The 17305-nt window shown below is 41.9% G+C and overlaps 1 protein-coding gene across 2 annotated transcripts in view; it reads left to right on the top strand.

The window, feature by feature from the left end:
• The window catches only part of LOC148429333 (membrane-associated phosphatidylinositol transfer protein 2-like), a 51400-nt gene that overhangs the window by 27214 nt on the left and 6881 nt on the right, over nt 1-17305 (top strand). Inside the window, exons 5-20 of one of the 2 annotated variants that reach the window (XM_088412009.1) lie at nt 249-370; nt 1371-1604; nt 2450-2776; nt 4818-4913; nt 9030-9134; nt 9215-9279; nt 9481-9552; nt 11119-11363; nt 11574-11763; nt 12104-12223; nt 12301-12518; nt 13447-13622; nt 13825-13995; nt 15201-15353; nt 16269-16433; nt 16884-17138. In XM_088412009.1, the coding sequence (XP_088268135.1) occupies nt 249-370; nt 1371-1604; nt 2450-2776; nt 4818-4913; nt 9030-9134; nt 9215-9279; nt 9481-9552; nt 11119-11363; nt 11574-11763; nt 12104-12223; nt 12301-12518; nt 13447-13622; nt 13825-13995; nt 15201-15353; nt 16269-16433; nt 16884-17138 (2714 nt within the window). The remainder of the gene's footprint in view (nt 1-248; nt 371-1370; nt 1605-2449; nt 2777-4817; nt 4914-9029; nt 9135-9214; nt 9280-9480; nt 9553-11118; nt 11364-11573; nt 11764-12103; nt 12224-12300; nt 12519-13446; nt 13623-13824; nt 13996-15200; nt 15354-16268; nt 16434-16883; nt 17139-17305) is intronic. The other variant, XM_088412018.1, reaches the window with a different exon arrangement.

Genomic DNA, 17305 nt, shown 5'->3' with positions numbered 1-17305 from the left:
TGGTTGTGTAGTTTCAATGCAATTTTCATATCTTCTCGATAATGAGAGGTGAAAAATGTTTTGGAGAAAAACCCTATTTTTAAGATAGCATGTTCAAGAAAATATTGTTTTTAAATAATACATTTAATATCGTACAGGAATCCATTTGTATATTTTTGAGATGAAAATTAAAAGTCCAAAAGTAATATATATGAATATTGTAGGCCTGAAAGTACATTACAAAGCAGCATTATGTGTTGTCCTTTCAGGTACACGTGTCCCTTCGTGGAGAAGTTCTCCATCGACATCGAGACGTACTACATGAGCGACACCGGCAACCAGCCAGATGTTTTCAACATGTCAGCGGCCGACAAGAGGCAGAGGACCGTTGGTAAGGCCGGAAGGATTTTCCTGTCAACGAACCCTTTTCACGCTGCATTTTCTACACTTTAGTGTTGCATTGGAGTGAGCAATAATTGACTTCAAATGAAGTTTCTTCATCTGTTTTCCACATGAGTTTGCTGCTGAAGCCCACTTGTGGCCATCCCGTGCTGCTGCATTTTTTTTCCCTCATACAGTATTAGCGGTCGTAGTCGTCCCATTGATAAATGTAGTAATACAGTTATTTAATGCTCCTAATAATATATTTAAGATAGGTTAATGTGTGTGTCCTCCATCATCCCAATATAGTGTGGATATTGAATATAATATTGACTTTTTCTATTATTTAGGTCTTTTTTAAACAGGTGTTTTTTTTTATGCCTGATTATTTCAATAAATATTACAGACTTTTTTGTTCTTAAAAAAAGTATTGCATTTGTTGTTTTTTAGAGTGCATTAAAACAGTTGATTATTTATGTCTTTTTACGTTAAAAATATGTTTTACAGTTTGTCAAATATTTACAAATAACTTTATTTTTAAATACGTAATTGTTGGTATTTTTAAAATGCACAATTTATGAGATTAATGATACTTTATTCAATTTTAAAAACTATTAAATTTGTTTTGTTTTTGGCAGTATTAAAACTATCAATTTTATTTGTAATTTTTTTAACAATAGTTTTTGGAAGGTATTTTGTTTCTAAATTTTTATCTAGGGATATTTGAAGAAATTATTTACATTAAAAAAACTTTTCATATCCTGAAAATTGTTCAGAAAAGGTCGACTTGTTTTGGAATTTTTGGGTTGTTTATTTAGAAATGTATTGATTTTTGGGGTGGTGTTATTGGGAAAAAATATTGCATGTTTTTATTGTACCGGTACTTAAAAAAAATATATATTTTTTTTAGGTAATAAAAACTATTGACTCACCTTTTATTTTTAGGAGTATTTCCAATTTGTTGCTGTATTTTATAACCTTTTTTTTTTTTCTCGCTTCTTAAATGGCAGACCCCATCGACATAGTGACAGATCCTATTGCTCCCCATGAGTACAAAGCCGAGGAGGACCCACGGCTGTACATTTCGGCCAAGACCCAGCGGGGCCCCCTGCTGGACAATTGGATCGAAGAGTACAACAACGACCCGAGCAAATCGCCCGTCATGTGTGCCTACAAGCTGTGCAAGGTGGAATTTCGCTACTGGGGCATGCAGTCCAAGATTGAGAGATTTATCCATGACGTTGGTGAGTAATTTTTGGAAGTTATCGTTACTTTCCTCATCTATTCTTTTTTCGGAGGTGTTTTCCCCCTTCCAAATTCCTAAAACGATTCAAACAGTTTACCTTATTCGTTGTACGTCTGAGGAACTACTTGCCCTATTCCTGAAATTGTTACACATTCGCATCAAAATGTTCTATATTCAGGAGTGCCTTGAGATATGATTGACTTGTTTTTTAAGACCGACTATTGTTGGGCTACCTTTTTGAGCTAAAAAATGAGATACAAGTGCTGTATTGTGGCAGAGTGCTCAACATAGCTCACTTGACAACAAGCAGCAATTTGGCATTTACAGTAGTGAACAGTTTTTCAAAAAGAGCCTTCAAGTTTTCAATGCCACTCTCATTTAAGATAGAACAAAGAGAATTACTCATTGTGTACTGAAAAAAACAACCACACAGGTTCGTCTAACATGTCCCTTGAGTTTAGAGCAAAACGCCATTGACAGGCAAATTTCCAGCATTGTTGCTGTTCTTCAACCCTTTAAGCAATGAGATCGTTGGAAACAATGAGTGTTGCAAGAACGGGAGGATAATAACAGGCATACGTTCTTTATCATATCTGCAAAAGAACAGCTAATACTTCTGCAATTTACTTCAAAGCTCTGTTCTTGTACTTTATATCCTCATTTCAGCATGATCTCAATTGGCCAAGGTGCAAACACTAGGAGGATAATCACTGTCATTGTTTTCTTTTTAACTGAATCATCATCATCATCCGTTTGAAATCATTCCAATTTCGTCCGACGTTGTGAATGCAAATACAATTCCGCGTTCACCCGTTACCCTCTTGTTGTATTCCTTCCTTCCAGGACTAAGAAAGGTAATGGTACGCGCCCACCGGCAGGCCTGGTGCTGGCAAGATGAGTGGTACGGTCTGACCATGGAGGACATAAGGCAACTGGAGCTGGAGACCCAGCTGACCCTGGCCAGGAAGATGGCGCAGTTCTGCCAGGTGGAGGAGGCCACCGAGGCCAACGGCGACACGCCGCCTCCCATCAAGGAGCAAGAAGCCAAGGAGACGACGGAGGCCGAAGTGACGGTCAGCGGCGCGGCTCCCAACACGCTGCAGCCGCGCGGCATGCTCACCAAACAGTGGTCCACCTCGTCGCGCTCCTCCCGCTCCTCGAAACGAGGAGGTGAGTCTTTCGTCTGCGTTTAACTGTGACGCCTTGGCTTCGTGAGGTTGGCGTTGCGCGGATGGAGGAAGTCTGCTGACACCTTAGAAAGGCTCGAATTGCAAATCGAACATCGCCCCAAAATTTGCTCCTCAACCTCGTCGCTTTCTTGACCTTTAGGTCGTAGTGATGATTCGTCACATACGTACGACAAATCAGTGTGCGACGTGGACAAATTTACACTTTTATGCTTGTTTTTTGGGGGGGTGAAAATGGAAGTAAAATATTAGGGATGTAATATGTAAGCTGAAGTTGAAAAGATGATGTTACTTTTGATTGCAAATCCAGTCTTCCTGTGCATCAATGCAATCAGCATCTTTGGAGAAACTTCTGCAATGTCTGTGTGTTACTCATTAGGTTGAGGGGGAAAAATCAAAACAAAACTGTTGAAACATCAAAATTGTATTTTCATTATGTGGCTGAATGCATTTGACATGATAAAACTTTCTGGTCGCCACTAGGCCACACCAAATGGCAAATTATCTTTTCGCTTTGGCATATGATATCTGAAGAATGAATTGTTAGTTGATGGAAAATGTTGCTTAGGGGTTGAGGCCAAAGAACCATTTTTGCTCAAATTCATTTGTCGAGATGTGACACTTCCACGGATTTTAAAGTGGTCAAATTTCAGATGTTGTTACCTGCTAATGGAAGTCACTCTCCATTTAACACTTCTTGAAAATTTGTGGGTAAATATCTTTTTCCTAATGTACTGGTTGCTAGGGAAATATAAAAGATGAGTGGGCCTAAACTTAACTAGCGATTTCAACCTCGCAACATTCAAAATGCTGTTAATGTCAATTCTTGAGCTACCGCTATACAGCTATATGATTTTGAAGGGAATTTAGTGCAGAATTAAAATAGATCAATATCTCAATTTTCTTTTTTGGAGAATTATTATTCAGAGGTGTATTAAGTCATATTTTACATTTCTAAGAAATATTTAACATTCTAACATTCATATCTGGAAAAAAAGAAGAGTACTATCTTTATTCAAATATTTTAAAATCTATATTTTTAAGATACTAAAAATGTGATATGTCCATCTTTATTTAATGATTGCACTATCAACATTTTGGAAACAACTTCAAATTCAAATGATCTCAAACACAAGTTATTAACTGAAATGCACAGCAGGTCATAAGGCATCATCCATATTCATAGAGCTGACTGAGGGGGTTTTAGGGCATTTTTGAATAAATATTGCATTTAAATAATTTACAGAACACTTTAAATATTAAAATAGTTTGTAGGTAGGGTATGTATTAATATATGTCCAATGTATTAATTTTCCTACATTTTTAAATGAATTTAAAATGTATTTTATTTAAGGTCATACAACATACTACAATGTCAATGTAAAAAATGGCAAAAGTGAATGAGCCACGATTGGGCGGGGCTTTACTGTATTACATAACTGCATGCAACCTGCTGAATTACAACTGAGCTATTCTTAGCAACTGCAGCAGCAGCTCGTCTCTCCCAACCCACTGGCAGAAGGCCTGCCTGCAACCTTAACCCCCCCATTCGCACGCGCGCACGCGCGCACAAAGTGGTTTCCTCACAGGCCTATTATTAGAAGCAGCGTGACATCCCAGACCAGCTCCAGCTGCATAACGGCAGACCTGCCGGTTTGCTCTTTTTGGCCAGTTCAGCAAGCGGTCCAACTGCCAGGGGGCTGTGCGCATAAGACTCTCGCTTGTTTACACAACACAGAGTGTGTAGGTGTGAAAGCCCGTGGTGAAATAATATTTCTTTGCGCTAAATTGGGAGGGAGTGTTAAAACAACTAGTTTTATCACAATACCAAAATTTCACATAAAATAGTGTGATGGTACTGAAACAATACCGTGGCAATTTTTTAAATATCGGTAAAAAGCATTAAAATAATAGCTGACAGCTGGTCAATGGTAGATATTCACCTGTTGGCCATGGTTCTAGTGCTTAGCCCCTCGATAAATGTGTTGTTTTTTTTTCATGGCCAATATTTTGTCCCTTGGCAGTGAGCCCCTCCCGACACAGCATCTCGGAGTGGAGGATGCAGAGTATCGCGCGGGACTCCGACGACAGCTCGGACGAGGAGTTTTTCGACGCTCACGGTAAGGCACCAAAGTGTAAGGTTGCCGCAATTTAGATACATATAAAATACAAGAGCGGAACATGATGTTGTAAATCATGCGCTGCCATTGACTGCTATAAATATCAAAGATTTGTTTTAACTGGGGTGGCAGTAAATTTGTAATGAAGAAGTTAAACATGGTACTCCAGTCCTGTAGGGGGCAGTAATATGCATTACAGTTCAGTATGGGCAAAACATCTTTTTCCTTCCTTCCTTCCCTCCCTCCCATTTTTCTATCCTTTCTGACTTTCCTCGCCTTTATACATCACCTTCTTCCATTCATTCTTCCAGCATTCTTTCCTTGCCCCCTTCCCTCCGATATTTCAGGCCTTATCCCTTTTTCTCCTTTCCTGCCATTCGTCATCCTTCAATACATACTTAATTCTTTCTTTACTCTTTTTTGCTTCCTTAATAAGTGAATTCAAATAGTATTGTCACTCCCAGTGAAGAAATGTGAACTTAATGTGATCGATGGAATTATTTCCACTAAGTATCGGATCTTTTGAAAAAGCAAATTACAGTCTTCTACATAGATGTGTTTTTGTCCAAGCGTTTTTCCAGGCAGCTGACTTTGCATGCATCTCTCCAACCGCAGATCAGTTCTTAAGCTTCCCAGATACCCAGCATGCTTTGGGATGCAGTTGAAATAAACCTCCTCCTCCTCCCTCCCCTCTATTCACCTTCCACGTCTTTCCGCCCCGTTGGATGACTTTGTCCCAGGACTCAGGCAGAGTGGCTGGATGGATTGTCAAAAGTTCAGAATTCACACTTACTCCCGTGATAAACCTCAGCAGCAATAAATGCTTCTTTATTGGTTGCGTGGCATTCTTTTAATGACATGCAGTCTTCATGATGAAACAAAATTTAAAGTACAGTACAGTAATTGCACAAGATTCACTTATCTGTCATTAGGGATATAAAACCAGCAAAAATCAAAAGGAGTATGCACTTTGGCTTGAAGGTGAAGAAAACCAAGTCATCCGTCCATATGTTTTCTAAAACGCTTGTCCATAAATTTGCGGGGACGCTAGAATCTATCCCAGTTTACTTTTACATATAGACAAACAACCACTCACATGCACCCCCCTCTAAAAAAAAAAAGCCATACCTAACTACACAGGAAGCCACACTGTTATCTTGTATGAAAAACCTGTGGCGAGAGTGGAGGGCATTTGCTCTGTAAGTGCGGAAACTGTATACACATCAGATCTGCACTAAAAATTAGTAATGTGCGTGCATGTACTATACAGTAGTTACTGTTCCATACATATATTTTGTGATCTACAAATATTGTTATCTACTGCTCACTGAAGGAGGTGTCTTTGTAACTCAAATTCGTATTGGGAGCACCTTGGTAGTTTGTGCTAGAAATGAATTTCTGCAGTTAGATACTGTAACGGGGATTATTGTTCCGTAAAAGCAACTGTGGGTTTTTCATTTACAAAGCCCTATCTGCACTCGGCACATGATTGTCGTCTGGCAAAAGGCATGTATATCCAATTATGGTCCAAAATGTATCTATCTCATTTATTATTTTTTACACATTAGCAAGATTGAAGTGTTGAAAACAGCTTGAGAACAATCCTATGAATTTTCTTGAACAGTCCAAATGTCCGGGAAGTCCACCTCATCCTCGCTCTGCGGAAGCTGTGCAGCAGCATTATGTTGCCTCCAGATTCAAAGTTTGGATGTATTGTTGATACAATAATGACTTGATAGGTCAGGGTGGCAGCCTGAATACAGACCTTGATGGAGATTAACTGGCACTGGCGATTTTACGGAACCTTCTTTATCAGTAACAGTGGCAACAAAAAAAAAAAAAAGTTTTTGTCTGACAAAATAAATGAGTTTGAGGTGGTGTTGTGTTGTTGCTGCTTTACTACTTTCTACAGTAGCACAGTGGTTCTCAACCTTTTTTCAGTGATGTGCCCCCTGTCAAATATCTTTTCAGGCAAGTACCCCTTTAACAGTGCAAAACATTTTGGGGTTAAAAAATAAAAGTAAAATATGCCATCAGTGTCTAATTTATTATTGTGTGTGTATATATATATATATATATATATATATATAATATATATATATATATATATATATATATATATATATAGTTATATATATATATATATAGTTATATATATATATATAGTTATATATATATATATATATATATATATATAGTTATATATATATATATATATATATATATATATATATATATATATATATATATATATATAGTTGAGATCTGTTCACAAAAATAAATCATTAACTTAATTATTAATAAGTATTTGTCCACAGCAAATAATCAAGGGAAAGTGTCAGTCCTGTTCTCAACAAGAAATAATTATATATAAATATTTGTCCACAGGAAAAAAAATAAACCTAAAGCATCCTGTTTTGGGATTACAGTTGAGATCTCCTCACAAAAAATGATCATTAACTTAAGTATTCATAAATATTTTGCCCCCAAAAAATAATCAACATAAAGTGCCAGTCTTGATTTCAAAAATAAATATTTGTCCACAGAAAAAGATTCAACTTAAAGTATCCTCTTTTGGGATCATAGCAGAGATGTGTTCACAAAAACAAATGATTAACTTGACTGGTAACGAGAGGTGGCACATGACCCATTATTTTGAATAATTATGAACTTTTATTATTTTTAGCTGATTTTTGCATGTCTGTTTGTTTTGTTTAAAATCTGGAATACCCCATGAAGTTCCATCAAGTACCCCCAAAGGGATTAGTAACCCCATTTGAGAACCACTGCAATAGCACATTTGCAACATACATTTTAATACCTACTTGGACGATGGACTAGAATAGAATATCTTTATTGTCATTGTTCTGCAGGTATACAACAAAATTAGGAATTTGTAGAGCTAAGAGCTGCTGCATGTGTCCACACCACCATCTTGTAGCTTGAAGTTTGTTTACATCAATGAAAGCAGCAATTTGGGAGATGCAAGGATTTTGCCGTCAGCAAAGATATGATTTAGGAAGTGAATGAACTACAGATAGAATCATGAATCATTTGCATGACTCAATAAGCAATTAAATTCAAATAAAACGTGCCTTGTGTACCCATTTTGTTTTGCTTGTTTCTTTTGTGCTTGTTAGTGAGAGTAGGCAGACGAACATAATGGACACACATTTTTACATGCCATAATTTAAGGAACACCAACAAGCTCTAGTATGGAGGGATATCAGTAAACCTGCCATTAAAATTATGAAACACAGTTGCAATAATAGGTCCTCACAAAGGATAAAAAATAGGGTTGTTAGTATTGCTAATGATTTTTTTTTTTTTTTTGAAAATGTAATCCGTAAGGAGAGAAACACTCTTTTGAAGAACGGATCACTGTGCAATGCTGCCAAACTGTTGTGATTTGAGGTGAGACCTCCGCGGAGCACTCTATCTCAAATTTCTTGCTCGCAAGTCAAAGCAACAAGAGTGTCTGTTCGACAGTGGACAGCCTAGTATTTTTCACACCGTTAAAAATGGTGCATTGTTGTTTGTAAAGATGAAATGCGATATGGCTCTCGTATTAGGTCTCATCATATTGTGCAAGCACGTAAATGAATATGATAAACCCAAACTTTTTACACGTACCCCTAATGCGGCTCTCCAGTAGTAGGCCTATGAGGCTATCAAAAATGACATGGTTTTATCCCTTGACAGTATATTTGATGATGTTATCAGTTATTGAAACATAATGGTGTAAGAGGTCGTGGGTTTGATTCCATCTCCGACCTTCCTGGGTGGAATTTGCTTATTCCCCCCAAAAATGCATGGTAGGTAGCATATATAACGACACGTCGCCCTTAGGATTGTCTGTGAGTATGAATGGGAGTTTGTCTCTCTGTGCCCTGCGATTGACTGGCAACCAGTTGACAGCGGTACCCCAAACACAGCTGGGATAGGTTCCAACACGCTGTGAGGACAAGCGTTTAAGACTGAAACATTGTGAAAATGTATTTAAATGCAACTTGAAATGTGAGTTTGCCTCAGATAATCCGTAATGTTAACATAAACCTAATCCAACAAATGGGATGGAAATGACAACTTGTGTGTGCGCGCGCGCGTGTGTTGCAGAAGATTTCTCGGACAGCGAGGAAGTCCTACCCAAGCAAATCACCAAGTGGAATTCCAATGAACTCATGGACAAAATCGAGGCTTCTGATGCGGGGGAAACCCCCGGTAGGACGAGGGAAATCATGAGGCGGTGAGATGATCCGAGGATGACCTGGCTGTGACAGCTTCGTGTGACCTATTTGCAGGCGAGCTCTTCAAGGACATGGCGGTGGACTATGACAGAGCAGCCGGCGGGGAAAGACTAGATGAGGTACGTGTCCACAAGCGCATCTATCAATGGAATCCCCGATGTTTCCAAAGGGAGGGGTTCTCTTTCCCTGAAAATTTCTTTGACCAGTTTTCAAGATTCTTGATCTTCAGTTTACTAGAAGACTTTGTATCCTGACTATTGAGATACTTAAGCGCCATCCATCCGGTCCAGTCTTCAGCCTCTGTGTCCTTCTGTGTTCAGATGCGAGCCTCTGTTAGGGTCCCAGCCAATAGCGTTCCCATTCCCACCATCACAGTAACGCGGCACCAGTTCGTAAGTAGCTCACGCCCAAACCCCTGTGAGCCCGTCCTCGAATCCCGAGTGGCCCCGCCCCCTTTCGAAGCCAATCCGTGGTACCTGACCCTCAACCAGCCTTACCGCTTTCCCTGTTCAGCTCCTTTGTCGTTTTTGGCTACTGTGACTCTTTTTTTCTTTTGCTACGCTTTGTGCTTAGTTATCAGTCACTCAGCCCCCCCCCCCCCCCCCCCCCCCCCCCCCCCCCCATCTTTAAAAAAAGCTATCGACACCATACCAGAAAGTAACAGCATGCTTTGAATGCTATCTGTGGAATTCTTTATACACAATTTTGCAAACATAATTGCTGAATTACTGACTTATTAATGACTAAATAGTTTTTAGAACTGATTATTATATCGATTATTTCATCAATTAATCGGATGAAATTTCTTTTGCATTAAAGTGTATCGCCAAATCACTTTCCCTTCATTTTGAAAAACGACAACTCAACCGTAATTAAGCAATGCCACACAACAAGCATTAATGTTGTACCCATTTTGGGGGGATTAGAGCGCTTTTTGTTCTCTGAAAATATGTTTTGAGTTTGCATAAAATTGAAAGAGTTGAAGAATTTCATGATGCCAAATGATGTCATTCATTTATTTTTTAATGATAACTAAAACTAGACCAACTGTCAGGCACCATCGGGCATCTTTACATGCTTAAATGTGGATTCTTTCAAACTAGCTCAAATCTGGTTTGAGAAAAGGTGTTCTTTCGAAATTCCTTCATTCTTGTTCAGAAGAAAGAAACAGATATCCCAGCGATGTTCAATTCCACTTTTTTTTCCGCACGGTTACTAATTTCTTGAGTAGTCACCAATATCAAGCACCGATACCGTTTTTACTTTTAATTTACACACCTATCCCCAAAAGATAAAGACAGATCCTTTTATAGTTCTTCCTATTCCAATATTGCATTTTGTTCACAATGTAATGAAATTAATGGCAATTCTTTATGCTTCTAATTTGGAATACTAGTTAGTGTAAAACTTCTGTAAGATATCATCCAATACCAGTCTCGTCTGCCATTGTAATTGACCATACCTTAGAAATAAGGCCAATTATTTGCCCGATAAAAATTGTAAAAATGCGATAACAGCAAAAGTAACTGTGCTGTATATTTATGATCTTGAAATAGGAGTATTTATTATGTCATAACTACAACACTGCCGTTGAAAGGATTAACGCAAAAATCTGGGAAAATGCATGATAAAACATTGTGTTTTCAATATGTCCAAAATTGACAATACTTGCAATTTTGACCGGCAGTAAATGAGCCCGACATGGGCTAAATTTGACACCTTTAGACCTTTAGACCTCTTGACCTATTTGCGAGCATTTAGAAGGGACGGCAGCGTCATGTTTTGACAATCTATGCAATATTTTAGCCTCCTAGTGTTTTTTTTTTGGTATGCTTTTCCTTTGATATCCCTCATCAAAAACATCAAAAAGCCGGAGCTGGGTCAAAATTTTCCACCAGGGGTCAAAGCAGGATGTGTCTGTAGCTGTACCGTACCTGACGGTTGTCTCCATTCCACAGGACAGCTCATCCCAGCAGTGCCTGCAGCCCTCCAAAATCCATGTGCTCATCCTGGTCCTGCATGGCGGCAACATCCTGGACACGGGCGGCGGCGACCACAGCAGCAAGCAGGCCGACGTCAACACCATCGGCGCCGCGTTCGATTCCGTCATGCGCGTCCACTACCCGGCAGCGTTGGGCCGCCTTGCCGTCCGCCTCGTCCCGTGTCCCGCCGTCTGTGCCGAGGCCTTCTCCCTGGTGTCTAAGTACGTTTGCGTACTACGCACTGACTGACTTTTTCAGAGTCCGACTCATATGTTTTCGTCATTTTTTTATCCCGATACTTGATATTCGATATGAAATTTCTCAAGGATATTCAAATACCTGTAAGACTCAATTGCTGCCGCTCTTTGTGCAGATACCTTAAATATAGACTTAAAGAGTACAATATTTACGCTCGATGACTTGTGCGGCAGCCTGAGCCCGTACGGCTACGACGAAGGCTGTCTGTCCAGCAGCCAGGATCACATCCCGCTGGCAGCTCTTCCCCTATTGGCCACGTCTGCACCTCAGTATCAGGAGGCCGTGGCCACCGTAATCGTTCGAGCCAATCAGGTCTACGCTGACTTCATCAAATCTCTGGACGGGGCCACCTTCTCAGGCCAGGTTGGTTTGTTGTATATTAATATGGCAGTCCACCATGTATTTGGATCATTTGACAAAGACCACCGTTTGTGGTTCCCTAGTCTCTCAGAAATTCCACCCGGATGGTGACAACATGTCAAAGTTCCAAATGGCATGTCCATTTAGTTATCACACTACCAGCGGTGTGCCATCCCTTTGCTAAAATACTGTACTGCAAGATTGAGAATGAAGAAAATGGCCCAAAAATGATCAGAATACAACACAAGGGTTAAAGAGGAAAGAGCGTCAAGGAAGTCGGCTGAGATTACACAGTAGGTGGAGAATCACGGTTCTCTTTTCATGTCGTTTGTAATGACTTTAGGTCTGCCTCATCGGGGACTGCGTGGGAGGAATACTCGGGTTCGACGCTCTGTGCAGCAGCAACCAAACAGTCAATGAAAGCCAGAACAGCAGCCGCAGGGGCAGTCTCGTCAGTGTCCAGGTGATCAATAACACACCTGACAAACCTCTCAATATTCACTGGCTGAACATTTTTTCTATCTCATCTCTCCATGACAGGACCAGGACCTCCTGTCGCCGGGCACCTTCATTAACTGCGGGCAGGGATCCGCTTCACCTAACCTGGAGGGCAGCCGTCACCTGAGCCGCAGCAACATCGATATCCCGCGAACCATTTCGGGCGATGACGCCAAAAAGCAGCAGCTGCAGCGCAAGAGAAGCGACTCGTCCACGTATGAGCTGGACACTATCAAGCAGCACCAGGCATTCCTCTCCAGGTGCTCCTGTGGTATTGTTTTCAATTTGGGGAAATGAAGGGATCCAATTCATCCCTCAGGTTGTAAATCTGTACAAAATGAATGGCTCGGGTTTGAAAGGGCTGGGCATTCATTTGAATCATTTTAAAAATCATAGATTTAATAATGAGCTAAAAAGTGATTTTGAGAAAAAGACTTAAATGTACTCAAGACTCACATATCATGCAATCACAATTCAGATTGTGAATGCCACCTGAGCCTTGAGCACATGCGATGTCATTTTCGGTCGTTAGCAAGTAGAAAAATGTGTTTTTAAATGTATTTATTGTTCATGAAAAATAAGTGTTTGCACACTAATTACAGCACGTATTAACTTTTTACTGCCAAGAAATGTCAAAATAAGTGGACTTGGCAAGTTATGCACAACTGATGCACAATAGCTATTTTTGAATGAGCTTTGAATGTTAAGAGTATGTTCAAACTGATTTGAAATATGTATTAATTACTTTTTGCCAGAAAATTGTCCACGTTTTGCCCTGCAATTTGCGGGCAACCAGTCCAGGGTGTTCCCGCCTACTGCCTGAAGCCAGCTGGGATAGGCACCAGCAAGCTAGTGACCCTTGTGAGGATAAGCGGCTCTAGAAAATGGAGGGATGAATCATATCTTTAAATAAGCTATGGATGTGTGATCATTTCTCCTATTAAAATGAAATTGAATCGTAATCATTTAGAATGATTGAAGCAAATCGTGATTTGTTTTTTTGGCCCAGCCCTATTGGATGACCAGTTGTACAACTTACATAGCTTGTCTACCACTTCCTTGGCACTGATCACCAACCAAAATCCTGCCACACAAGTTTCCTCTAAATAAATACAGTCATGACAAATCATTTTGGATTCTCTTAATCTCTCGGTCCCGACTTGCGTTGACGTTGAGATGTCCTTGCAGCTTGCACTCCAGCATCCTGCGGGGCGACGGGACCTCGCGTAGGTCGAGCAGCAGCACCATGCTGGACGGAGGCGCGCTGGGCAAGCTGGACTTTGAGGTGTCAGACTTTTTCCTCTTTGGCTCGCCGCTGGGTCTGGTGCTGGCCCTGAGGAAGACGGTCATCCCCACGCTGGACGGTAAGACGTCGTGCTTTGTCGTACAACCTAACGCTCGTAGGCAATTTGCTACAGCACCAAATTGTTAGGAAAATTCAGATCCCTCAAATCCTGAGTGTATATGTGCCTATTACATACAGTATGTCATCAAAGCAAAACCTCCAGAATTCATGTCTTGCATAAAGCATGTAAAAAAGATACCGCTTGATCCCCTCCCCCCCAGTGGCCCAGCTCCGGCCCGCCTGTCAGCAGGTCTACAACTTGTTCCATCCGGCCGACCCTTCCGCCTCGCGCCTGGAGCCTCTTCTGGAGAGGAAATTCCACCTGTTGCCTCCCTTCAACGTGCCCCGCTACCAACGCTTCCCGCTGGGAGACGGAAATTCCACTCTGCTGGGTGAGCCCCACTGCCGCGTGCTTATCAAAGTATCACGTATACACACGCAAACACAAATATTAGACATTGTCACATGTGGATGTCGTCCTGTTTTTTATCATCCCTGTCACACGGCGATAAACATTGTCTGAAAAGAAAAATGGAGCATTTTTCTTCTGTTTGTGCTTCTTGAGAAGCCAAATGTGCTCACAGTCCTGCAAGGCTTCATGTTTGGACTGGTGGAGTCACAGCCTACTGTCAAAGCAAAATTCTGTGGATTTTTCAATTTGTGAGAGATTGCAGGCAGTTAAGCCACAATTGCCATTTTGCGTCTTTACAGTTTTAGAACTCTTTGTAGCTCTAAAGTCTATATATGACCACAGACTAAAACCCCTAGCCAAACCTGTTGCTGGAACTTCTAAATCACAACCTATCCTTACTTAACCTTCAAACCTTTATTCGTCACCTCAGATTAAGGTTAGGTTACCCTTGCAGGTTTAGTTTACCCTTAACCTCGGAATACCATAAACCGTAACTGGAGCCTTTAAAGTCTTTCCCTGACTCCAATCCCATTACTCATACCTTGGAATTAAAACCTGCTAACCGACCTAGGTTAACCTTGGGACTCAAACTCTCTTCTCTTAACTTTGAGCCAAACTGCATCCTCCTTCTTCTCAAGCCTAATCTTTGATCTCGATCCCTAAACCATTTACAATGACCTCAGAACAGGAACCCCCAAATCTAACCTTAGAACACAAACTATAAAGCCTAAGCTCAAAATTCAACATTGCTCCACCACCTGCAAATTAAAACCCTAAAACCCATACCTCGGAATCTAAAACATTACCATTTTGAGTATGAGTCGAACTCAAACCTGGCCCTAATCACTAAGCTCAAAAGTCCACTAAAAGTCCCAAACCTAGATGCTAAAGCTACGCTTTTAAGTTATACACGTGACTTTAGTTTAATAGTAAAACTTTAGAAACTTCCTAATTTTGCTCGAGGCGTGGCCCACTTTCACTCGGGACTCCTCCGAGCGCTGGCGTCTCAAGATCTTTCCATTCTCATTAGTTTAATCAAGGCGGCTCCAAAAAACGTGGGCTCCACTCAGGGCTTGACTCTTTCTTTTGTCTCTTGTTCTTGCTTCATATGTTTTTGTGTCTTCCTTGTGCTCTCTTCCTTCCTCTTTTCTCCACCCTTTCCTCCCCTTAACCTGGCGCCTGTAGTGGAGACAGTCCAGAGCAACGCTCCGCTGCTACTTGACAGCGGGCCGCCCGTGTCCCTTCGCTGTCAGGAGACCATCAGTGAGACGTGCATCCCCGTACCTGTGCTAAACTGGCAGGATGGCACCCTCAAGGCCACACCCGCCACACCCGAGTGTGTGTAGCCACTCCTGTCGCCTTCCTCACCCTCGCTTGTTTTCTCTTTCATCTGTCCGTGTCCTCCGTCCGCATGCCCGCCGCTGTTGTCGAGAAGGGCGGCACGGGAACGTCACTGAAAGCGAAAGAGTCCGCATCAAAGCAGTTTGTGACGCGGGACGGCCTCTTCTCCTTCTGTCGAATCCAAAACTCTGGCGTGACATGCTTTAATGCAAACTCTTTCAATTTCACGCCGCTGTCCATGTTCGACTATCTGACAAGAGAATTTCTTAGGGCAGCTGTGGAGTAAACCTTCCGTTGGCAGTAGGTCTCGTCTCTTAAAGATCGAGAGGTCCAGTCTGTTTTAAGTATGAGCAAAATACGTACCGCTACCAAATTGCGAATATCCATATGTAACACTGATCAACGCATATTCTGGTGCCAAGAAAGTTGAAACTGTTTTGGGGTAGTTCGATATATGCTAAATCAAAAAAACGACATTTGATTTTTTTTACAGCGTTGATACGGGTTAAAGCTTAGTCTAAAACTGAAAAAAAGTAACGCAAAGTATTTATTGCAATTACACTTCACTTGACAAAAACCAAACCTTTTCCCTGTATGTATGATTGTGGTATGGTGGCCCATCCCTGCATTAGACCTACAATTATTTGTCTCCAAAGTGCTATTCCACCCATTTGTTGGGTTTTTAGGGATTTGCTGTAACATCACTCCTGCTGTGTTTTGCTGTTACATTTGCTTGGCGTAACGTGCGTTTTTGTGCATCGTGTGTTTCGTGGCCATGCATTCGATGACGCTTCAGAGGCCATCCGAAGTCGCTCTTTGCCGTATCCCAGGCTGGCCTCTGAAACGTCACGTGACTCCCGGCCTCGCTCTCGTCCCTCGTCTAATGGGATCTCCCTTGTTTCGGCTCAATAGCGGATGTTGTTCAGTCTCATGGTGGTGTCTTCATGGACAGTTCGTACCCCTCATCCCCCATCACGGGCCCCTTCTCCCGGGGCCAGCGGCGAGCCAGTGAGGTCAGCATTGCCAGCCAGGTGTCAGGAATGGCAGACAGTTACACTGCCAGCAACATAGCCAACAGTAAGTGTTCGCCCAACGCCACCGCGGCCTCATCTCCACACACGCACATATGCTCACACTCTCTTTCAAGCTCCCCGATTCCACGTGAGGGATGGACGTTCTGAGAAAACACGCCATTTTGCTTAGGCAGGTAGCCATGAAGTCCCCCCCACCCTTCGCCCGCATCCACCCAGCCCTGTTAGAGCAGGCAGAAGTCCACTAAAGAGCGCCCCCTGTGTCTCTGTCTGTTTCACTGTCTTGAGTGTGAAATGCAACTTGCATTTTCTCCCGGTGCTGCAATGCATCCTGGTGACCAAAAAAAATGTCCTGTTGTGTTTTCTGTGTGATTGTCCCATTCACTTACACACGCGCACAAACACCGGAACAAAAACCGTAACGACCTTGCAAGGTTTTCTTTCAGGCGGCCGTGCTGCAGCAGCAATGTTTTTCACATGCTTTTTTTCTTTGCAGCCAAAACGGACTCCTTTAGTCAGTCCAAAAGTTCTGGTCTTTTGTCCGAGCTGGCCCTGTCGTCCCAAAACAAATTCCTCCTGAAAAGCCCCCCCAAGTCACGCAAGAAACTCAAAGAACCCGCCGATGACAAGGACGGGGAGGCCACCTTGTGCGACAGCCAAAGTTTAGGGTCCGACTGCTGCTTGTCACCCGGCCTGCAGAGCGCCATGTGCGATCTGGTCTCGCTGGACTCCCAGGCGGAGGTGGACCAAGGTATTGCGCCGAGACCCGTGAGGCATAGGACGCTTCTTCGGTCTCGGGAAGAACTGCCCTTTTTCTCCTCAATCAAATAACTTTCCTCTTGTCTCTGGTGGTTCTTCGGTGCTTTCTTCACCTCCACATCTTTGTAGATCGACACCCGCTGCTGGGATGGGTGCCGT

Source organism: Hippichthys cyanospilos, chromosome 1, assembly GCF_059441005.1.
Source record: "Hippichthys cyanospilos isolate Australia breed blue-spotted pipefish chromosome 1, RoL_Hcya_1.0, whole genome shotgun sequence".
In the NCBI taxonomy this organism is placed as follows: domain Eukaryota; kingdom Metazoa; phylum Chordata; class Actinopteri; order Syngnathiformes; family Syngnathidae; genus Hippichthys; species Hippichthys cyanospilos.
Note: the sequence above shows the minus strand (reverse complement) of the source record. Positions and strands in the feature narration are given on the sequence as shown.